Here is a 24,627-nt window from a genome sequence, read left to right as displayed (position 1 = left end):
AAGTGCAGAATGGTGGTAGAATGTGCATTTGGATGTTTAAAAGCGCACTGGCGCAGTTTACTGACTCGGTTAGACCTCAGCGAAACCAATATTCCCATTGTTATTACTGCTTGCTGTGCGCCCCACAATATCTGTGAGAGTAAGGGGGAGACGTTTATGGCAGGGTGGGAAGTTGATCAGCCTGGCCGCTGATTACTTGCAGTCAGACACCAGCGTGGTTAGAAGAGCACAGCAGGGCGTGCTGCGCATCAGAGAAGCTTTGAAAACCAGTTTCATGGCTGAGCAGGCTACGGTGTGAAAGTTCTGTTTGTTTCTCCTTGATGAAAACCCACCACCTTGGTTCACTCTACTTCCCTGTAACCCAACTGCCCTCCCCTCCCACCTTCGATCACCGCTTACAGAGGCAATAAAGTCATTGTTGTTTCAAAATCATGCATTCTTTATTAATTCGTCACACAAATAGGGAGTTAGCTGCCAAGGTAGCCCGGGAGGGGTGTGGGAGGAGGGAAGCACCGGGTGGAGTGGGGGGGTGAGGGAGCAGGGGAGGAGGGAAGGACAAGGCCACGTTGCACTTTAAAACTTATTGAATGCGAGCCTTCTGTTGCTTGGGCAGTCCTCTGGGGTGGAGTGGTTGGGTGCCTGGAGGGGCCCCCCCACCCCTGCGTTCTTGGGCGTTTGGGTGAGGAGACTATGGAATTTGGGGAGGAGGGCGCTTGATTACACAGGGGCTGTAGTGGCGGTCTGTGCCTTTTCTGCACCTCAACCATACGCCGGAGCATATCAGTTTGATCCTCCAGTAGCCTCAGCTTTGCATTCTGCCTCCTTTCATCATGCTGCCACCACCTCTCCTGTTGCTCCAGCCATCTGTCCGCGTGTTCATTTTGTGCTTTCCTGGACTCTGCCATTGTCTGCCTCCACGCATTCTGCTGGCTGTTTCAGTTTGGCTGGGCTGCATGAGCTCAGAGAACATTTCATTGCGAGTGCGTTTTTTTTTTTTTTTTTGCTTTCTTATCTGCGCTAGCCTCTGGGACAGAGATGCTAGTAGCAGTGTTGAAACTTTTGCAGCTGTGGGAGGAAAAAAAGGGAGATTAAAATGGAAAAAGACACATTGGCCATTTAAAAGGAGGGGCTGATGTTTTCGGGTTAACGTGCAGCACAAACCCAACTAACCCCCCCCCCCCACACACACACACCCAATTCTCTGGGATGATCACTTCACCCCTCCGTGCACCGCGTGGCTAACGGGGGGGGATGATTTCTTTTCAGCTACAGGCAAACAGCCCAGCAGGAACGGCCACCTCTGAATGTCCCCTGAATAAAATTCCCCTGTTTCAACCAGGTGACCATGAATGATATCACTCTCCTGAGGATAACACAGAGAGATAAAGAACGGATGTTGCTTGAATGCCAGCAAACACCGGGACCACACGCTGCCATGCTTTCTTATATAATGATTCCAGATTATGTGCTACTGGCCTGCCATGGTAAAGTGTCCTACCATGGAGGACGCAATAAGGCTGCCCTCCCCAGAAACCTTTTGAAAAGGCTTTGGGAGTACCTCCAGGACAGCTTCATTGAGATGTCCCTGGAGGATTTCCGCCCCATCCCCAGACACGTTAACAGACTTTTCCAGTAGCTGTACTGGCCATGAATGCATCCCAAGTCTTCAGGGCAAAGTATTCACTAAACACGCTTGCTTTGAAACTTGCTTTTAAACCATGCATTATATTTACAAAGGTACACTGACCAGAGCTGCCTTCTCCACTTTTTAAGGTCCGGGAGCCCGGGTTGGGAGGGTATTGGATCCAGGGTGATAAACAGTTCCTGGCTGTCGGGGCGAACGGTTTCTCCGCTTGCCTGGTGTGCGCTATCTTCAACCTCCCCTTCTCATCATCTTCCTCGTTCCCAAAATGTTCATCACTGTTACGTGAGACTCCCCCCTTACAGGAGTCCATGTACAGGGGTGGGGCAGTGGTACGGGCACCCCCTAGAATTGCATGCAGCTCGTCACAGAAGCGGCATGTCTGGGGCTCTGACCCTGAGCGGGCATTTGAATCTTGGGTTTTTTGGTAGGCTTGCCTAAGCTCCTTAAGTTTCACATGATACTGTTGCGGGTCCTTGTGTCAGCCTCTGTCCTTCCTGCCCTTGGAGATTTTTTTCAAATATTTTGGCATTTCATCTTTTGGAATGGAGTTCTGAAAGCACGGATTCGTCTCCCCATACAGCGATCAGATCCAGTACCTCCGTTCGGTCCATGCTGGAGCTCTTTTGCGATTGTGGGACTCCATGGTCACCTCTGCTGATGAGATCTGCACAGTCACCTGTGCTGATCAGCTTGCCGCACTGGCCAAACAGGAAATGAAATTCAAAAGTTCACGGGGCTTTTCCTGTCTACCTGGCCAGTGCATCCCAGTTCAGAGCGCTGTCCAGAGCAGTCACAATGGATCAGTGTGGGATAGCTCCCGGAGGCCAATACCGTCGAATTGCGTCCACACTAACCCAAATTCAACCCGGGGATGTCAATTTCAGCGCTAATCGCCTCGTTGGGGAGGAGTACAGAAATCGATTTTAAGAGTGCATTAAGTCAACAAATATGGCTTCGTTGTGTGGACCGGTACAGGGTTAAATCGATCTAATGCTGCTAAATTCAACCTAAACTCGTAATGTAGACCAGGGCTAAGGGTAGAATTATCAAACTAGAAACATCAAGGGTCAAGAGAATGAAAGCAAGCAGTTTATTGGGGAAGGAATCTTTAGTTAGTCATACTGTTTACAATTTTTTTTATTAATACATATTACCTTCAGTAATTAACATTTTGGAATTTTAAACATGTCAAAGATTTGACACCCCAGCCCTTTCAAATAAGGTGTGAGTGCTCACAATATACATGGTCAGAGATACAATAGGTCCTCTAGCAAAATCAGGGAAGACCAGATTTGACATTCCTGATACTTAATGGTAAAGAAAAAAAAAAGGCAGAAAACAAATAAGGGAAAGTTTTCAGGCCTTTATATACATCAAAGAAGCAAAAAAGGACCCGATCTGATTATTTTTTTTTAAAATCCTCTGCAGAATTCTGAAAAAACAAATATTGCAGGTTAGTCTTAAACAAACCTGTGTTACAGCAGACTCTTACGCTAACAAGGGGATGAATCGTCTTGTGGTTCAGACAGTGAACCGAGAATCCAGAAATCTTGGTTCTGTAGCTGGCTCAGCTGTAGACTTCTTTTGAGACCTTAGGAAAGGCATTTCACCTCTAAGCTTCAGTTTCATCATCTGTCAAATGGGAGTAAGTGCTCAGATACTGTAGTAATGGGGACCATACAAATGCCATTAAAGAAAAGAATTCTTATTGTCTTACTCTTTTAGGTATAACATTTATTTTTACGTGGCAAACTGCTCTACCTGGCAAAGAATGAGTACAGATAGAAAATCCAAAGGTTGCAATAACATGTTTGGCTATATAGTTAACTAGCATTATAATCTAAAGTTAGTTTTAGTTAATGAACTGTTAAATATAGTCTAACTTTGAAGTAATTTAAAACTTGTTTAACCAGAGTCACTAAGTTTTCTAAGAAATTTGCTAATTTTCTCTTTGTACTAATGATATTATTATTTATAGGCACTACAGCAAAGCTCAAAGCCTTAAGAAGGCCTGTAAAGGAAACAATCTAAGTGATTATCAGATGTCTTCAGGACCCTAAACAAAAATGGAGTAGTCTTGCTTATCAGCAGTCTTACCTTTGTCAGTAACACCTACTGAAGTAAACAGGTTGTTCTGTAATTTGCATACCAAAACAGGAATAAGACACTCTGGGCAGTGCACTTGTAGAGGATTAAATCCCTTCTAAATCTTGAACCTTATGCATCATTACTTTAGTGCTTACATAGGAAATGAGGCCTACCAATATGTTTGGAATGGAATGCTTCTGCTATAATACAATTGGGGGAAAATAGATATATTATGTCACCATTCATAATACTCACAGCTCGTCTGTAGCAGAATCCCTCCCTGCACTATGAAAAATCATGCAATACCAACGCTGCCAATTTATAGGCAGTCAGATTCACAGCTGTACTTGTCAGACTATTCTGGTGTATTCTGAAATTTGGCTGTCTTCACCTTATGTCCTAGTTCAAATGAAATGCTGATTGCAATGGTGGTGGTTTTGTACGACAAGTGTAAAAATGTTAATCAAATTCTTCTTATTCATGAAGAGGGGAATATGGATTCCGTATCAGAAGATGAAAAGTAGATGTTACTTCTGTTGTATACTTACTCACTGATATAAAGCATTTGTGCAACTTGAAATTTCATTTGACTGTTCCACATTCTAGGGAGGAGAAAGCCATTACCTGAAAAAAAAATAATGAACTACATGTACCAGTTGTGCAAGTCCCTTGATCACATGCACAGGTAAGACTAAATTCAGCAATAACCTTTCAAGAAGTATGCCATACACTTATAATTAAATGTTGCCTTCAGATAATTAGAAACATACTGAATATGCTCATACTTTCATTGAGTTGTTCTTTTTGGTATTTTTATATTGGTGCAGAAATGGAATATTTCATAGAGATGTGAAACCAGAAAATATATTAATAAAGGTAAGTAGTCTTGTGAGATAATATCATTTAACTGAAAGTGTAAGTACATATACTAGCGTCTCAAAATAAACAGAGAAATGTATATCTTTGTAAGTGTGAGGTATAATTTTCATAGTTAGAGAGAGTTGACTCTTTGGTATGTAACTTTAGTCTTGTGCCCTCTCTTCCTTGAATGGTGAATGAACAAATGTTTTCTGTTGCTATTGGATAAAAGCATAAATGGATTCTCTTGTTCTATAGCTGCAAATCTTACATCTGAGCTAAGTCTGAAAGCAAACAAACTCACTTTTTCATGTATTAATGACTTTTTCCGTTCTGTGCTATTTTTGAAACAAGTATTGGGACTCAGTCCTGCGGCCCCCCTCTCCATGTTTAACTCCTATGGTCGGCAGAAGTTGTTCACACAACTGCACAAGGAGACCTTACGTTGATTTTGTTTTTGAAAGATTCCTGTATTAAAAACTATCAAATGCTGGCAGAAGGCCTATTTTCCAGAGTTGTTTAGTAGTTTTGTTGCCAGAATTCAGCTCATTTACTTTTATGGGATAGATTTTACTGTTTCAAAGTCCTTAGTGTGTCCCAAAATGAAACCAGGAGGACGAAGAGGAACTAATACAAAGAAAAGCCAGAAAAATATCTATCATGTGACTACTAAAATGAGGACACCAAGAAAATAACCTCATCTAAATATGTCGCTTTTAGCAACCTTCCCTTCAAGACTAGCTAATACATTTTACTATTAATGGTTATCTCTAACATTTTTTGTGAAAATGTACAGAAAGATATTAGAGTGTATTATGGGACATAAATGGCCTTAAATTTCAGAAGCACTTACAATTTAAAGGACAGTTTTACAATTTGTTACTATAATGAAACATTTACCATAGCTGAGATATGCTTCATTGATAGGCTGCTGAAGTGTCACTGGAGAATAGGCTTTAATAACATTGAACGCAGACATGCAATTTGAATTCCAAATCACCTTTTTTCTCTTAAACAAAACAAAAACAAAAAAACCTAAAAGTTAGTACCAAAAGCAAACTATAATTAGATTTCTAATGGCTGGTTCAGGTATTTCAGAAGTCTTCCTGCCTTTGCTTCAATATTTGACCGTTTTCTAATTTATTGGACAACATAAGGTTGGTTTGTTTGTTTCTTTGTGGTTTTTTTGCAGCAGGATACCCTGAAGTTAGGAGACTTTGGATCTTGTAGGAGTGTATATTCCAAGCAGCCATATACAGAATATATCTCTACACGCTGGTACCGAGCACCTGAGTGCTTGCTCACAGATGGCTACTATAGCTACAAAATGGACATGTGGAGCTCTGGCTGCGTTTTCTATGAAATCACAAGGTACAGTGCTAAGTAGAAAGAAATTCAGAATCTGGTTTATTCAGTGTCAAAGAAACTCCAAGTTGAAAATCAATTTATTATGTAATCAGCACATGGCATGAGTAATATTATGTTAAGGGCATAAATGTTATTTACCATGGTTTTCTGGAACTCTTTCATGCCTCTAGTCTGGAAGTTACATTAGGCACAGATCCTTCCTTGTCTGTCACCAAACACATATAATAGCAGATTAACAATAAAGTAGCTGGATGCTTAACAGAAAGTAAGACTGTCACATGCCTTTATATAGTTAATTCCCCCTACGTGTTTTATTGTTTGTAATATTTTTTCGTGATTGAATATTTCTTAGTTTGGGAAATAGTGATTGTTTTTTCTTCCTTTCCTCACCGAGTCCTGCATGGCTCACTGGGAGTATACTCCCAGGGGTTGCCCGCAGTGGTCAGTCCTGAGTCTGGTACTATTCAATAGTTTCATTAATGACTTGGATAATGGAGTGGAGAGTATGCTTATAAAATCTGCAGATGACACTAAATTGGGAGGGGTTGCAAGCCCTTTGGAGTATAGGATTAGAATTCAAAATGACCTTGACAAAACGGAGAATTGTCTGAAATCAACAAGATAAAATTCAATATAACTGCAAAGTACTACATTTAGGAAGGAAGAATCAAATGCACAAATACAAAATGGGGAATAATTGGTTAGGTGGTAGTACTGCTGAAAAGGATCTGTGGGGTATACTGGATCAACAATGTGATACAATTGTGAAAAAAGCTATTATCATTCTGCAGTGTCATATGTAAGACATGGGAGGTAACTGTCTCTCTCTACTCAGCACTAGGGAGCCCTCAGCTGGAGTACTTTGTCCAGTTCTGGGCACCACGCTTTAGGAGAGATGTGGACAAATTAGAGAGAGCCCAGAGGAGAGCAACAAAAATGATAAAAGGTTTAGAAAACCTGACTGATGAGGAAAGGTTAAAAAAACTGGGCATGTTTAGTCTTGAGAAACAATACTGGTTGGGGGTGAGGGTCAGGGGAGAAACATCTGATACCAGTCTTCAACTATGTTGAGGGCTGTTATAAAAAGGATGGGGATCCGTTGTTTTTGGTGTCCACTGAGGGTAGGACAAGAAGTAACCGGTTTAATTTGCAGCAAGAGAGATTAAGGTTAAATATTAGGAATAACTTTCTAACTATTTGGGTAATTAAGTTCTGGAATAGGTTTCCAATGGAGGTTGTGGAATCCCCATCACTGGAGGTGTACAAGAGCAGGTTAAACAAACACCAGTCAGGGATGGTCTTGGCTTACTTGGTCCTGTCTCAGCACAGGGGGATGGACTTGATGACCTTTCAAGGTCCCTTCCTGCCCTACATTTCTAGGATTCTATGCTGACACTGCAAGTGAGATATGATTGTAGCCTACCAATGCTATTTTTAATCGATCTAGCCCGTGTGGTGTAACAACAGTAGAGTAGACATGGCGGCATGGGCTAACAACCCAGGTACATAGCAGGCTCTCCAGGCAGCTTGTACTCTGGCTGCTAGCCTATGCTGCCATGTCTTCACTGCTATTATTACCAGTGCTAGATAAATTAAAGCTAGCAGGTGTATGCCTTCCTGTGCTACAGTCACACCTTCAATGGCAGTGTAAACATACCCTTGTTGTCATGAGCATAAGCCGTCCTCAGTTTTGATAGTACATTTGAGATGTTAATATTTTTGCCTCCTCTGCTGATTTACTCTTTTGCAACAGCAGAGGAAATCAGTCACATGGGAGTCAACTCTGCAGTTTAATTTGTAAAAGTTTGTTAAACCCCATTTTCTACAGGCTCTGTTTTGTGAAAAAAAACCAGACCTTACAGTTTGACTCTATGCAAAAGTGAGTTTTGCGGAAGCTGTAATAAAATTTGTTCAGCTGGTTGAGAGATGCAAGTGTGCAAGAAATTGTAGAACTGGGGAGAGTCTCTGTAATTTCCATTATTATTATAATTCATGAAAATAGTTTAAAAAGCCAGTGAATATTTCCTGAACATCCTTGTGCTCTGGAAAAGGTAGCTGTTCTGTGTTGCACTCCTCCTCTTCCTTCTCCTCCACTTGGCCTGTGTGCCCTAGCAATGGCAACAATTCTGGTCTGTCCTCCTCCTCTGCCACCTCGTTCGGTATGCAACCAGCAGTGGCAGCCTTTTTGCTTCTCTCTCTTCCTTCACCAAGGACATACAGCTGCTATTGCTCCTGCCACATGAACTGGCAGCCCTTCTGCTTTGGCTGCTTGCTGACTAGTAGAAATAACTAATTTTATGTTGGGCAGAGGCCAGTTGACAGGCAAAAAACCCAAATGTGTCCTTTCTCCCACAAAATAAAACTGACTCCAAATGAACTAACTCTACAGTACTCTTACAAAATGCTACACTTTCATCCCCATAAAAACCAGCTGAGCTTTAAAGCTCTGCAAGTAAGTATACTCCCGGTGAATGTTTACAACAGAGTTTAGACATTCCTTGGCAGATTGTGGGTGTGGGGGCAGGTCAGTGGTTAGAGACTGTTCTTTTGCCTGAACTGATTTGCCCAATCCCACCAGAAGTGCGGGCAATAAGCGAACACATTGTTCTCCTATTGCTGACCAATATGAAATGCAGTCTGAAAACAAAAGGAGTACTTATGGCACCTTAGAGACTAACAAATGTATTTGAGCATAAGCTTTCGTGAGCTACAGCTCACTACAAGCTGAAGCTCACGAAAGCTTATGCTCAAATAAATTTGTTAGTCTCTAAGGTGCCACAAGTACTCCTTTTCTTTTTGCGAATACAGACTAACACGGCTGCTACTCTGAAACCAGTCTGAAAATGGTCTGTCAGTTTTCAGAGCACACCACACAGTGGCAGTCATTCCATGAGAACTAGTTTAAATCGCTTTTAGTATTGCCAATTTTATTTCTTATCTTTCAGTTTCCACCCTCTCTTTCCTGGATCTAATGAATTGGACCAAATATCAAAAATCCATGATATTCTAGGCACCCCTGCTAAGAAAACTCTTAATAAGTTCAAACAGTAAGTATGTAGTACACTCCCATATTTATTAATCTAAATAAGTGAAATCTGCTATATAATCTAGCAGTTTCCACAATCATTCTTTTATTGTGAACACTTTAAATCTAAATAAAGTCATTAATTAATATGTAAATACTTAAGTCTGTCTTAAGTGTAATTCCTAAATGCAATTTTCTGATCACACAAGATTTCAAGTTGAGGGGAGAGGGAACTTGAGCAGTTTTTTCTTACCCACATCGGGGATTTGTGTCCTGCAGCCTATACCAGCTGAATCATTGCTGCACAAACTTTGTGGTCAAGGGGACTTTCCTCCTCCACAAATGTAATGCTGCTTCATGTCAGTTGCCAGATAGGGGTTCTCTCCCTATCCAGAGGCAGTTCCTTTGTGATGCTCCCAGGCAGATGAGAGAGAATCAAAACTGTATTCTAGGTCTCACCTGGCAGTTTACCTCTGCACCCTCTAGCATGTCAGTGATAATTTTGTAAGGAAGGAAATTCTGACATTTGAGTGCTTCTTTAATTACTTCCCTTTTCAAAAACGTAGTAATTAATTACTGTCCCTAGTCAGATTACATTGACCTTTTAGGTATTTTTTTAGTAAGTTTAATATTTGGAGGCAGTTTACATGAATGTTAAGTGTTTGCTCTATTACTGGGTTTAACACAGGTCAAGAGCTATGAGTTTTGATTTCCCCTTTAAAAAAGGGACAGGACTATCTCCACTTGTGCCTAATATCTCCCCCAAGAGCCTCTCCCTTATGTATGCGATGATAGAATATGATCCTGATCAGAGAACTGGTGCCCACCAAGCACTACAGCATCCTTATTTCCAAGAGCTGAGGTAAGTTTTACACTTTAAGTACAGGATTTTAAAGTTAGATCCCGAATTGCACAATGGACTGTAGAGAAAAGAACTTGGTCTAAAGTAAATCCTGAATTTATTAGGTTACAGTCGCCTTGCAAATAAACATACCAGCAGTTTATTTACTGCATTAAAACAACTGAGAAGTAAAATTCATATGGCAGTTTGTCTTTACTATCCTACTGGACTCCAGATTTCATCTGAAGGGGTGGTATTTGACTTTTTGTTCACTCTTTTCAGAATAGCAGAGAAGCAAGCTGTAACCATGCACAGAAAAATGAGATTAGCAGAAAACATAGTGGGACAAGAATCTATCAACTTGTGGTGTATTTCAAAGGATGGTAATAGGCAGGTAATATTTAAATCAAACTGGAGAACATGCAGCCTATTTAAATTAAGTCATTTTTAATGTCTAGTTAAGATACATAAACAAATATACATTAGATACATATAATCAGATTGGTCTAGGTTAGATACATAAACAAAAGTCACTTAATGGTGACTGCATGGTTTTATTCCTGAGGTAAACTAAGGCTCCAGTCCTGTATAGGAATCTGCTGGCATAGACCTCCGCACCTGTGCAAAATGCTAGTGAAAGGCAGGGGTCAGGGCCTAAAGGTTTGCCATAGCCCCTTAATAGTGGTAGTAAGTAGTGGTAGTAAGTCTTGCTAATAGCTTTGTGCCTTTTTGCCTTCTGTATGCATTATAAAGGACCAAGAATTTTTTTAATTTCTATTCATGTACACTGGAAATTTTGGTCTTGTCTATCCTGTTTTTCCTGGAAGACTGTAGATAACTGGAGAACTTAGGTAACATTAGATGCCAAGGATATGAAGCCTCGCTGAGAGAATAGATTTATATGTAGACTGTTAAACTTTTATTTTGTTTATACTTATCTAAACTAACTCCAAAATGATTCCACTTCTCCGTCCCTTCATCCAAAGGCCACGTTCCTAATATGCATCTCTGGGTCCTCCAAGTGAGACCTGCAGCAAAACAGGACTTGACCTTCCTAATTTAAGATAGATAGATAGATAGATTTTTTTTGTTGTTGACAGAAACAAGATAGGTGAGTTAATACTTTTCATTGGACCAACTTTTGTTGGTGGAACACAGAAGCTTTCAAGCTTCTCAGAGCTCTCCCACAAGTCTCTGTAGGTGACATACACTCGGCCTTTTTTGGTTAAACACATATCATAAATTAGCAACAGAAAAAGTCACAAGCACAATTATCTTCTATAGGTCATCTTTAAAGTATGAGTCCTTTTTCCCATTAGCAGCCGTTTGTTCCACTAATTCAACTGTTGGGAATTGGTTGAAATAGGGTTTGTACACAGATGCTTGGGGAAAACCACAAAAAGAAAATGTGCAGGTCTTTATAAGTAATCATCATTAAGGGATGTATGTTTAAGAATTCAGCTGAAATGGATCTTTGGAGGATTAAAGTTCTGTTTTTTATTTTATCCTGTTTAAGAAAAATGTCACTGTCAGCAGATTGAAACTTGTAACTTTATTTTAAAAGCACTCTCTTAGGAAAACCCAGGAGAATTCAATAAGACATCATGAACCTTCCTATGCGATAGAATTGCCAAAACTGAATGTTTCTGGAGTAACCAAGTTGACTTCTTATCCTAATCGTACATTTCATTCAGTTTTTACCACACCTGCAACAAATGGTGAAGTCCCTGTGTTACAACCTATTAAATATATTGGGACAAATCAAAAGGTAGCAAACTTTAACTTGCTTATTCAGTTATACACAGAAGATAAATATAAATGTATTACAGACTATATTTCAAACTTCTATCATTTTTTCAACAGTCTGAAAAACAAAAGGAACTTAAGTCTTCTGTGAAACAATACCACTTACCCACAATAGAAAGAAGAGGTGGAGGATATTGACCATCTTGTCAAATATTTGGAATGTAAGGAAAAGCATGAGTATGCAGTGAAACAGATTCAACCATGCTTTCTATATTATTGTCAAAGGTACACCAAAAGCAATAGTGCCTTATCTTTTGTTTCCCTGAAATGCTGCAGGAAAACACTACAAGACTATTAGCACTTTATTTCTGAACAATATCAATATTTATCTAAGCACCATTTTGGCAGCTCAAAATGCACTTTATACTTGAACCCTTTTAAACAAATTAGCTTTTTAACATTTTTTTTAAACAAAAATGGATAATTTAGGATGTTTTAGTTTGAGTGCTAGGAATGCCATTTTGTACTTAAGTTTTATATTATATGCAAAATAGTTTATGATGATATTTAAAACTTGTTAAACTTGATCTGTTCATTTTGTACCTTTTTAACAGATGAAAATGTTAGTTGCGTAGACAATGTTGGAAAATTACCTCCTGTATTAGGTTGATAATTTCAAAGCTCAAGTCTGTTAATATTTTATGGATTATGATATAATTTGAGAAACACCTGATTTTAGTAAAATTAAACAGTTTTAATTTCTTTTGACATTTGTATATGCAAAGGATAGCTGTACAGTTACATATCTGATTCATAAGCAAATCTATCTTTATCATTTGTGTCCTTTTCTTTCTTAAACTGTGCTTTTGTATTAATCAAAAGCTTTACTGGGTCTGGTGGTTTCGCGATTTAGTTGGTTGAAATAGCGGTAAAGAAACAGCATATGGATTTAGACCATTTTTTCACATTTCACAAATTATAGGCACTCATTTAATAAGGTTCTCAGCTTTTTGTGCTGTAGAAGCCAACAAAATTCAGAAATAACATTTTGGTCATTGTAGCAGAGATACCATTTAAGGTAATGACTAAGAGTTCAGTGTGTTTGACTTTTAAAACTTTCATAATATCCTAGTAAGAAGGGAAATTGTCAGTTTAGCATTAGCTCTGTTACAAAGTAGCTTTACAATTTTAGAACCAAATGGAGTTCAACTATGGAAGATGATATAGCTATGTTGGGACTGGATTTTTCAAGTTCTGGATATTCCTAAGTGGGAAGCTTTTCCTGATATATATATGGGGGTACTTAAGATAATTTCTGTACAATGAGCTGTGCATTTAAAAAAGATTCTATCCTTTATGGTTGTAAAAGTTACTCTGTTCACATCTGGAAAGTTAATGGACATCTCTTCCTGTTGGAAAAACAGCTCCAGTGCCTCTGCTGCTCTTCAGAGCTTCTCTAGGCTGCAGCAGAGTGAAATCATTAAGAGCCCACTCAGTTTTACAGCTGCTAGTCAGAACTTAGTGGACAGCAGTTAAACTGAAGTCACTTCATGTTGGTGCTGCTGAGGCATTCATTGGAGTTGATGGGAGAACACCCCAGACTCAGTCTACACTAGAAAGTTTTCCCAGCATAGTTATGTCAGGTAGGAGAGTGGGTGGTGGGGAGAATCCCACCCCCAATCAATATAGTTAAGCCACCCCCTTTCCTCTCCCTCCCCTTCCCCCGTAGACACATCTTATACTGACAAAACTATACTGGCAAAAGGACTCCTCATGTTGTTTGGGGCAGGCGGTTTAACTATACTGCCAAAAGAATCCCTTTTGCTGAGTAGGCACTGAATCTCCAGTAGGGGGCTTTGCAAGTATAGCTACACCATACGCTATAGCCTTTGTGGTGTAGAGTAGTCCCTGGAGAGATGTAGACTAGTGAAGACCTCTTTTCTCCATGTTTTATCAGACATCAACTAGCCAAAGTTCAATACAAACAATGGAGCCATTAGTCAAGATCCAGGAACAGCACCCCAGTAGAAATCCCAACAGCTCATGTGTCAGGGGCAGCAGGCTTCTCATCTAGGTGTTGCCTGTAGGCCTCACAGTGACGATGCAGTTTTAATGCCCAGGAAATGCATGGACCTTACAGGCTTCATTTGTTAATGTATACATTGTTATATGTGTAGGTAACTAATTCCTAGGTAAGTGGTGTTTGGTGGTAAGGAGTGTGCTAGTCACCCTAAATCTTCATTACCTTATTGCTTATAGGAAGTAGAATGGCATTGTTAGTGCTAGATGGCTGGTCACTTTTTTATTAGAAAAAAACATAAGCCAAACTAAACCCAGCTTTTTCATAAAAGGACATTAAATGTGAAGATAAATTAAATCCAGTCAGACTCAGGGCTTGTCTGCATGTACAGCGCTGCAGCTGCACCCGTGCAGCTATGTCGTGGTAGCACTTTAATGAAGATGCTACTATGCTGACAGGAGAGCTTCTCCTATCAGCATAGTTAATCCACCTCTGCAAGAGGCGGTAGCTATGTCAACAGGAGAAGCTCTCCCATCAACATAGCACTGTCTACGCCAGCAGTTAGCTCAGTAGAACTACGTCACTCGAGTGTGGATTTTTCACATCCCTGAGCAACATAGTTATACTGATGTAAGTTTGTAGGGTAGACCTGGCCTAAGCAAGTCAGCCTACATACAGCAAAATAGTGCTGGAGTTTACCCTAACCTCCAGAATTTTTTTCACAAGTTGTTTGGTATTTGAAAGTTAGGCTGTTATAAAATCAACAAGTCTTGCTTTGTAAATAAGATGCTGAGATTAATTTTATTTTTCATTAAAATCTCAGCATGTCATTCTCTACTAACCATGTAGATGAGAGAATAGAAGTTAGTATGTTTTTATTTTTTTAAATGAATCACTGCTATGTCTTCTAAGATTGTGTGGCCTAGTACATAGAGTACTACACTAGGACTCAGGAGAGCTGGGTTCTGTTCCCAGCTGTACTGCTGGTCTAGTAGGTGATCTTGAACAACTCACTTTACCCTATTATGCATCAGTTTCCCTATCTCTAAAGTGGGGATACAGTACATACCTCCTTTGTAAAGCTCTTTGAGATCTACTGGTGAAAATGATATGTAAGAGCTAGATATCATCATGGAAAGCCAGTTTTCAAAGTCTAATGTTCTGACACAGGTAAGTTCTCTCAAATTCATTGCATGGCAGGGTGTATGGCTGAGGGTACTGGTCATAGAACATGGAGTCCCACTGTTTGGCCCCCAGTTTAAATCTGACCTGATCACTACCCACATCATTATTTCATGGCTGTTTGCTGGCCTGTAAGATGTGTTTCTTACTCCAGTTCTTATTCAACAGGTGTGTCTGTCTTAAAGGTCAGAGCCTGGAGTAAATACTTTCGCAGCCCTGCAGAAATTTCCTGTAGCATAGGTCCAAGGCCCAGTAGTGGGAATCTGTGAGGTTGCTTGCAGTGCTGCCAACCACCATATACCACGGGCTTGGATAGTGGACTTTCAGCTCCTGGGGTATCATTCATCTTTCACAAACATGAAAACCTAATGAACTGGAAAACTGGGAAAAGAAGAAAGGGTTTGAAGTGATTTGGGATGATAGTGATGTGTAAGTAGAAAATACCAGTAATTTAGGGAGTTTGAACAAGAATAGATGAATGCTATATGGATGAGTACTTGTGCTATGTATTTACATGGGTACAACATTGGTGTTGAGGAAATGGAAGATAGAGACCCATATCTGTGGTGCAACAGTAACCTACTATTCCTTATCTCTAGAAATTTGGGACAGAGGTCCAGAAGATGGCTTTTGGGGGATGGAAGCGGTTACATTTGTATTTCTCAGCTCCTTTTTTTGGAAAACTAGCCTTCTGGCAAATCTTCAATGTTGTGAGGAAGCAGGAGCAAAAAAAGCACAAAATGATTTTTGTATTGCAAGATACTACACTATAGGAGCTGGGTGACCTTCCTGTCAGGCATTCAAGTCAGATTGAAAGAATGCAGAAGTGGTAGAGGTACTTGTGGTCTCCATTAAAGATACAAGGCTTTAGGTATGTTTGAAGCAAGGAAATGAAGCATATCTAAAAACTAAAGTAGCAACAGGCCAACCCTACAGGAGCATTAATATTCTAAAAGTTGGTGAGCTTATCTGTCTGATGAATACAGTGGACAGTGTTGTTCTGTAGAGTGATGGATACAAATCCCCAGAACATTTGATCTGCTGCAAAATTTCACTACAGGCTGCTTATTAGAAGATCAAATTGAAAAATGAAGTTGATTACCATTTGACATGAACAGCACACTCTCTCCAGGTTCTAAAAGTCTTACATCTGTTCTACTCTTTCAAGCTCATACTGTACTTTAGAGTTCACAGCAGCAGCAATCTACTAGTGTCAGCGGTAAAGTTAATTTAATCTGATTGTTTCCTAGAGCTTTCCTAAGCACTGTTTTTTCCTCAGGTTGATCCTAAATAATTCAAGTAAACCACCTACTTTCATGTAACACTCCAATTCCAAAAGAAAACATGGAATTTTACAGAAAATTATCTGTATGAGGTTTTACTGTTATACCTCACAGCTAAGCATTATTACAAATGAGAAGTATGCCAAAAACCAAACTGCTTTCATGACTATCTCATAGTAGGGTTTTGTTACTTAAGTTGTGCATTTTGAAACAGACTAACTTGTTAGGACACCCTACAGCAGTGGTTTTCAACCTTTTTTCATTTGTGGACTCCTAAAAAATTTCAACTGGAAGTGCAGATCCCTTTGGGATTCTTAAACATAGTCTGTAGACCCCCAGGGGTCCACAGACTATAGGATGAAAAACCACTGCCCTAAACATTATTCAAGGAAACTATCTGAAAAAGCCAAACTAGAGGTGGACGACTTCCAAGACAACTAACTTAAGAAAATCACTCTCTAAAGTATGTCACCTTGAAAACTTAATTTTATTACATCAGATTTTAGAAAGTATTTCAAACTTGTACTGTCAGCTTACTAGTAGTTGTTTAACAATGAAAAACATCATCGCCTGTGACACCATTATTTCGGTGTTAAGTGGGCATGTAAGTGAAGAGGATATTCCAATGTGATCCTTAACTCTATTGGACAGAGCAAATGAAATATACAACTCCTACCTGATGAACCACCAGAACAAAAAGGCCTGCTGAAAAATAGCTGCTTAAATAACACACATCCCAAAGGGCTGGTTATGAAATAGATACAGTGCTTTACAAACATCAGAAGTTTCAACTGAGGAAGCCAACCAATTAGCTACCTGAGTTATCTACAGCACTAATAAAACTCATACTACATTGCTTTGTTAGTTAATCTTTAAACAGTTTTATTTAATTTCAGGTGCATGGTAGTTGCCTTCATTGGTCCACCTGGAATTTTGTATTAACATACAGAGAGTTGTGCAAGCTGTTAGTTTTACTTCTGACAATTTAATATGCAGCTCCTTTTTTAAAAAGGACCCACCTATATAAAAGTCTAACCTTGTTAATTTTGTTCAGATACAAAATTCTCATTTTCATCAATTTGTCAATATGGCAGAATGGCAATCACTAGCTTTAGCATTAATACCAGTTATCATAAGTGACATATTTCCAAGTGTGAAAATTTAAGTGTAGTCTCTTCAGATTTGAATATATGTAAAAAATGCACCTTTTTGATTTTGTGTATTGTCATATACTACAATATGCTTTTACCTCTTTTTAGACCCCCCCCAGAACCAATAGAGCCAACAATGGGAGCTGGATTCTATTTCTAGAGCATCAACAGAACTATTTACTAAATTCCAATTAAAATCCATTATGTCACTGTAAACCCTGAAAGCACTGGGGATTGCATAAAGTTAATGAGGGCATACTTGGGCCTGCAGAAACTTTATGAAGGGTGCTAACATTTAGGGAAACCCAGCTTGAGTTTGTCAGGCTAGGAGTTAGAAAAATCTTCATTTGTAAAATAAGCAAATTGGGAATTAACTGAGAAACATGGAACCCTACAATGACATTTTATAGAGTAACCTTGCCAGGCCATAATAATAATTTTCCTCTCACCCAGCATTGTTTGCTTTAGTGCAAAAAAATGACTCGTGTTCAATATGGAACGATGCCTGTATTTTCTCTGCTTAAAAATTTCAGGATTTTGTGTTTCCTAAAATTTTAGGAATGTCTTGTTCTGATCAGTACACTATATAAACATTTTTAAAATATTTCAATCACCTGACTTATGCAAAATACAAAATCTTCCAAACAATTAGAATAGTCACCGTTTTTATTGTGCAATTTTAGGCCTTGCTTTGCTGTATTGCATACCAGTTATCCACACTAGAGAATGAACATATACACCCAGAAGATACATGATCTGACTTTAGAATTGCCAGTCTATGTACAGAATTCAAATATTGCTGGTCTGGCAAAACTTTGGGGGTGGTTGTTAAAAGGCAGGTGTCTCTTTTTTTTTTTTTTTGTATTTTAAGCTCGTCCAAAAGGGCATATTTCCTGGGATCATTCTGAATGAGGCATGCAGGACTGGGTTCCTTCTATGGTAAGAGAGTGATGAGTGCTTTGTTGATTACCCATGCTCCAGTCTCTTCAAGTTAAGTATGCTCATAAGTGTTTTGCTGAATAAGGTCTTAAATAGGTAGATCTTTTCAAGTGACTGCACTTTCACTGAAGAATTCATCATTCAAACTATATTCAATATTTCAGGTTTAAGACTAGTAGTCTCTGCATGCAAATGTAGAATAATATTCTGAATACCAGAGCACTTGGAATAGGGATATAGGACAAATTAAATAGTGACTGTATTTATGCTGTTTACTTTTTTGAATGTCAGTTTAAACCTACCTAGTCTATCCACTTTTATGATTTCTAGTCAATTTCACTTTCAGATTCTTAGGCAAGTAGCCCAGTGCTGCAATGTTTGGATGGAAAACCAATACATTTTCATACTCCCCATAGGATTTTTTTAATTAGATTTAAATAGTTCTGTTGGACATCTGTTTTTACAATTGCTTGACCCAAAAAGGTAGTATTTAAACTGTTTATTCCAGTTACTTTGCGGCAAAATGATGATCAAAATTTTGTTCAAGTATGAGTCTTACAGCTTGAAAACAGGACAGATGGACACCCTTATTTTAAGTGATTGTTGTGTTCTGCGAACACGGTCACAAAAATGTTTAGGGAAAGGATCATATTTTCAAGTCTACTTCTTACCTACAAGACTTGTGAAGGGTGCTGGAATAACAGAACTGAGAAATGAAGTCTGTTTAGCAAAAGAATTTATGACTTGGGTGGCAGCCATGAAAGTTTCTAAACTTGGGGAAAGAGGAGTTTCTTCTAAACAAAGTATTTTTTGACCTTTATTACAGAAGATGGGCAGAAAGTTGGTTTCCATTCAGTGCTTTGTTTCTATGCCAAGGGTGCCAATCAATGTTAGTCATGATAAAGACAGCTATCCACAGACCAGCACATTTTACATAGAGCAGTGAACAGCTGTCAGACGGTAACAACTTTGTCTTTTCTAATTTGGTTAGTGATCTGCATGCAACCCAGAAGGTGACTGGCTCAGAGCATTTGGTAATAGGATACTCGGTCTGTCTCCACTGTATGTTTAAAAATCAGTTTAAGAATTTAAAATATATTGCAACCAAGTGTCTCACTATTTCCATATTTACCTGAATCAAATTTGGAAACATTTAAATAAGGAAGGTAAAATTAGAATGTTAATGATTGTTAAATTGACAGTTTCAACCCAGTTTGTTTATATCCAAGGATTAAATAAACCTGAACTGCATAAATCACAGGCCTGATTATTCTTCCATTGAAGTGAACAGCAAAGTTTATCTTCAGTGGGAACAGGAGTGAGGCTTTAATTTTTATTAAACTGATGATATGTAGAACCATGTGAGGCTTGCTACAGTTTGAGTTTCTCCAGTGTTACAAACAGATGTAGACTAAATTTCAGGAAAAACGTCCTAACAATAGGACAATGAACAGATTGCCTACAGAGGTTGCGGAAGCTCCTTCACAGAGGCTTTCAAAAGAAGGCTGGATAGCCATCTGTCTTGCATGGTTTAGACACAACAAACCCACCTTCCTGGCAGGTTAGGCTAGATGAGCCTCATAGTCCCTTCTAACGCTATGATTCTATGTATAGTTTATTCTAAAATGACAGAGTATTAGTATCTTGCAATTAAAGAAAATTCTATTCAACTATAAATTTTATACAAAAATTTGTTGGAACCTGGGATAAAGTTTGTTGGTAATTTAGGCCCAGATCATGCCATCAGTATCAGCATTAAATTGACTTTTGGAAAGACCTTCCATTTTGAAGGATATGAATGCCAGAGCAGAGCTGAGAAAGCTGTTGCTTATATCCCCTCCTAGCTGCACATCTGCAAAGTTCAGAAAAAGCCCAACAATAGAGAGTCTGAAGGGGCTTAAGCCAGGCAGAGGAAGTAAGAAAATGCCACCATATTATCTCAGTCACCCTTTCTACTGGATTTTGATCCAGAGTAGCACATTCTTCATTCCTGTCATCCCCTTGCAGAAAATACTGGAAGGGATGAAATGGCCTTTGTTTTGCTAATAAAAACCAATTTAGTATCAACCACTATCAAGTAGCATTGGATTATGAAAATACTTGGATATATCTACCTCCATAACTGTTTTACCTCAAATGTTAAAGATAGCAAGGGCACCTGATATTTTTAGCACAGCAAGTTGTCCCAAAACACATACTACTCCACTATTTTAGTACCTAATTTTAGATTGTAAAAATCAAAGTGTGCACACGTAGTACACTGTCATAGTTGTCTACATAAAAATCAGCTTGAAAGTCAATGCAATTCAACAATTGAGGTTTTAACCTCTAATTTTTAGACATACAGTATTAAACCACTAAAATGCAACTATTAAAAGGCATCAGAAGAGATCACTCTACTGCAAAAATCTGAGGCTCCTATTTTCATAAATATTGGGGTTTAATGTCTGGAAAATGTATTCAGAGGTAAGTTTTAATAGGAAGTAGTGCAGGGGAAAATTTATAATTTCTTTTCCCTAAGCCAATTAAGCAACATTAAATATGGAAGTGTTCCTGATGCGAAAGGTTTTAAGAAAGGAATATGTTCTACAAGCGTTAGAGTGTGTTTCTGTACCCAACATTTAATTCAAAAGATTGATTACATCAAAATCGATCCAATTTAAAACAGAACGTAAACAAAACTGCATATTCAAGATAGTTTAATATGTATTTTCAGAATTAGAAATATTTTAGATTAAAATTACTAGTGTACTGATCCATTTTCCTCCCAATCACTGAATTACATTTATACATATAATACAGAGCTGATTGCAATTGGAAACGATATTAAAATAAATGTTTCATAGATATAAAGGATATCTTTTTCTCCACAACATAGCTTTTCTGGGTGTCTGACTACCCATTTTAAAGTAATTCTCCACTAGCATTAAACTATTTAAGTGCAAACAATTCTGTTTAAAAAAAAAAAAAAAAAAAAAATCTACGATTGCAGCATCCATCTTCCTGAATTACATTTTTAAGCCAGAAAGTAATGACTTTCGTTTTCCATGAGTGCATTCCAGGCTGTCTTCTAACCATCTCTGGTTGAAAAAAATCAGTGCAAAAAAAAACAAACAATGGTGAAGTACTAATTTATATAACCATTGAACTTACTTGGATTTAAGAAACATACTTTATTTTACACATATATCTCTCTCTCCCCCCCCCCCATATATATATATCAATTAAATTACACCGAACTTGAAAAGTATAAAGAAAACTGAGAAAAAAATTTACTGCAACACCAAATGAAGCATTTCTTTTTTAAAAGGAAAATTCTTCTTTGGGTGAGCAGCCTAGAAGTATTAGCCAGACTAAGAATTCATTACATTATTCTTTTGCAAAGTATTATGTGATTCACATAATTCCAAGTTTACACTCTGCCATTTTATAATTTCTGATGCTCTCTGCATGAAGAACAGCTCCTGGTTCCACTGTCATTACTTCTTGTCCTGTGTTCAAAGATTCGCTAGCAGTAGTGTGATGGCTATACTACAGTTCCACTTGGAGAATTGGCCTGGTTTTGGGATGACAATAAACCCTGCAAACAAAGCAGTTTACATTAATCCAGCAAGAGAGCCTGACATTAACTTAAATTTATCTGCTGCAGATTAATTTTTATCAGCACAAAGGTTTGTGTGTACAGGCACTCACTACTAACATATTGCCTTCATTCCTCAAAAATCATGTGCCAGATTTCTCTAGGAAACATTTCATTTGCCCTGCTTAATAATGTTCAAAACAATGTTTTTGGCACAGATTAATAGATCTGTTTAGGACACGAATTGTTGCAAATGTTTGATCTTAGTTTGCCTTGCATTTTTCTCAAGCCGCTGGCAACTTCTGGACACTTCTTTTTATACCACGCTACACAAATAGTAAGTATCCTTTGAACTAATGATTAAATATGCAGCAAATGGGCACTTCACAGACAGACAATGGGTCTATTCTGCCATCAAGAAAAAAAAAAGGGAAATTAGACAGTTAACCTCCATTAATGTTAACACTACTGGTGAGAATCCAAAGTTCTCATCTGCCAATGAAAAATAGTAAACAGTTTAAGAAATATTTTAACAAATATTCCTATATGTTACTTGGGAATAAGAAGCCTGGAAAAGACGATGAGTGTGTCGGGGAGACTCAGAGTTCACATTAAGTTTTGCATTACCATTTAAATTTGGACTTAGGTAAGTCTATTTAAGTTAATTTTGTCATAAATTTACCACCTTATTGAAATGCACTACAGATCAATAGTGGCTTGCTTATAGTTCAGATTTGTAGCTTAAGAATTATGCAGCATTCTTAGCTACATATGGTTCTTGTTGACAACTGGTTTGGATAGTTTAATAAAGAGGTGTTTTCTGCTTTTCACTTATGTACTTTGGCTGCCAGTTGATCAAGCTTTCCTCTACGTCATTGGTTGAAAAGAACTGTAATGGTTGAATTTCAATTCGCACACCAGCCTTCAGATTAAAAACCAAACATCTGCACCAAAAGGCAGGTTTGTTTTCTTGTCATTTAGTTCTTAGAGAGTGCTAACAGCCTGAAGAACTAAATAGCTGCTAAGCCTGAAGTACCCTGATTAACACGACTTCACTTTCCCTTGCTATATAGCTAAAAATCACACTTTTAGTCATTGTTTCTTACCTCTAAATTATGTTCCTGTGACTCAGATCCATCAAGCTAGACAAGATCAGAAGCAATTAACAATAGGAATGTAGAATTAGTGACATCTTCAGAGTCTATAGGAGCTCTTTCTTGCTTGGATCCAAGTATCCAGGAACCCCTACTGAAGAAAAAAATCCCTGTTCTCTTAAACCACAAACAGAAGTGGAGGAGGTTCTGGATTGGTGGATCTGAGTCACAAAAAAACCTAATTTCAGGTAAACTCATCCTCCCCTTTAAAATCTCCGATCCACCAATTCAGACATGGGATGCATCCACATGGATTGGTGGGGTTCATGGCAGAAAATAGGTACACAGAAGGCGGAACGGTGTGCTACGCCTTAGAATGCCCTCTGTAAGTGGCATCTACAAGTGTTTTGTTGTTTATGCAATGCATAACTGATTTTCATATAATGTATGCAGTGATGTAGATTTGTGGCTTACTCATGAAATATAGAAATGTGATATTCAGGCCTTACAAAGTTGCACATTTCAGAGTTCAGTATTACATGGCAGGTGGAATGGTATGGTTTGCCTTCCTTCTCTGGGAGGAGGAGATGCATAGGGAGTGGAACTATACATAAAGGGTAAAATTTTGACAGCATCTAACTCATCAGGCACTTCTGAAAAAGTTACCAAAAAAGATTTTATTTTTTTTTAAAATAGTGAATAAAATGTGTGATGTATAAAGCAGAATGCTGAATCACATGTAGAGTTTACAGTGTGATCACATACCACATTCCAGGAGTCTGTAAATCCGAACCATGACACCAAAACAGTTTTGCATTTTGACTGATAACCCATACTAAGTAACTTTTAAAATGCAATGGAAAAGGATATTCTGTAGTTAAACATCCCTAGGTACCAATATTCCCAATCCTGTTTATGACAAATTAATCAGAGGTCTCATGTGCATATGCAAGTAATCCCATGATTGTAAAGCATAAATTAAATCCTATAAAGATGGTGTAAAGGACAAGGTATTTCTAATAGGCTCATGACCATGGTATCCAGGTGCTATGACAAACAAGAAATAGACACTTCCTTGTGAATGTTTAGGGAGCCCCTATTTGAAATGCAGCCACGTCCTGTGTTTTGCTATATACAGCTTCACTTTAAAAAGGGGCTATTCTAGGAAGCACTAATCACTATTCAATGTGGTACCCCATACCCTATGATCTTCAGCATTCAAGTCATTAGGACCCAGACTGGGTCGATCCTCATCTCCCAGGCTATGAATACCTTGTCAGAAGAAGGGCTGAATGGTTTGAATACAGGACTGGACAATAGGCATTCCCGAGTTTTAATTCCTGCTCTGAAACACTTCCTGCAGTTTTGAGCAAGGTACGGCCTGGTTCAGGTGCCCATCTATACAGTTAGGATAACTGCTTATTTTCAGAGTGGTCTGTGAAGACTAGATGTTTGTACAGCACTTTGAATGTGAAAAGCTAATATTAGCTAATACATTCTGATGAGTAACAGTTTAGTAGTATAATTCATATTAAGAACAAGAATAAAAATGAGTAGCACAGATTACATTTAACAGAACAGAAATATGTAATTTGAAGTCTTTAAATCAAGACTTGATATCTTTTGAAGTGATATGTTCAATCTCAAACAAATTACGGGTTTGATGCTGAAGGTTCTTTAACCTGTGTTACATCGGAGGTCAGCCTACATATAATTATAATGGTCCCTTCTGGCTTTAAACTATGAATATGGATGTGAATTTTGGTCTGAGGATGATCAAAATTTGGTAAGGTAAACTTATGTTGGA

General features: G+C 38.4%; 2 protein-coding genes across 19 annotated transcripts in view; one reads left to right on the top strand and one right to left on the bottom strand.

Annotated features, from left to right (window-relative positions):
- Nucleotides 1-12,403, top strand: part of MOK (MOK protein kinase) — a 33,036-nt gene extending 20,633 nt beyond the window's left edge. For 7 of the 9 annotated variants that reach the window (XM_043547864.1, XM_043547862.1, XM_007062897.4 and 4 more), the window contains 8 exons: nt 4,340-4,418; nt 4,561-4,609; nt 5,784-5,962; nt 8,905-9,006; nt 9,673-9,846; nt 10,108-10,219; nt 11,390-11,593; nt 11,689-12,403. In XM_043547864.1, the coding sequence (XP_043403799.1) occupies nt 4,340-4,418; nt 4,561-4,609; nt 5,784-5,962; nt 8,905-9,006; nt 9,673-9,846; nt 10,108-10,219; nt 11,390-11,593; nt 11,689-11,769 (980 nt within the window). In that variant the 3' untranslated portion in view covers nt 11,770-12,403. The remainder of the gene's footprint in view (nt 1-4,339; nt 4,419-4,560; nt 4,610-5,783; nt 5,963-8,904; nt 9,007-9,672; nt 9,847-10,107; nt 10,220-11,389; nt 11,594-11,688) is intronic. The other 2 variants (XM_043547863.1, XM_037900971.2) reach the window with 1 other exon arrangement.
- WDR20 (WD repeat domain 20) overlaps nt 2,713-24,627 on the bottom strand; it is a 71,185-nt gene continuing 49,270 nt past the window's right edge. For 2 of the 10 annotated variants that reach the window (XR_006291370.1, XR_006291372.1), the window contains 3 exons: nt 9,979-21,726; nt 6,098-6,164; nt 2,713-4,357 (listed from right to left, as the gene is read on the bottom strand). Coding sequence is in view for 6 of the 10 variants with exons in the window: in XM_037900963.2 (XP_037756891.1) it covers nt 3,258-3,277; nt 4,286-4,357; nt 5,492-5,600 (201 nt within the window). In the remaining 4 variants the exon portion in view is untranslated. Of the gene's footprint in view, nt 4,358-5,491; nt 5,601-6,097; nt 6,165-9,978; nt 22,975-24,627 lie in introns of all 10 variants that reach the window. The other 8 variants (XM_037900963.2, XM_037900968.2, XR_006291371.1 and 5 more) reach the window with 7 other exon arrangements.

The sequence above is a fragment of the Chelonia mydas genome, chromosome 6 (genome assembly GCF_015237465.2).
Source record: "Chelonia mydas isolate rCheMyd1 chromosome 6, rCheMyd1.pri.v2, whole genome shotgun sequence".
Lineage (NCBI taxonomy): Eukaryota > Metazoa > Chordata > Testudines > Cheloniidae > Chelonia > Chelonia mydas.
The sequence above is the reverse complement of the archived record's forward strand: the minus strand, read 5'-3'. Positions and strand labels throughout refer to the sequence as shown.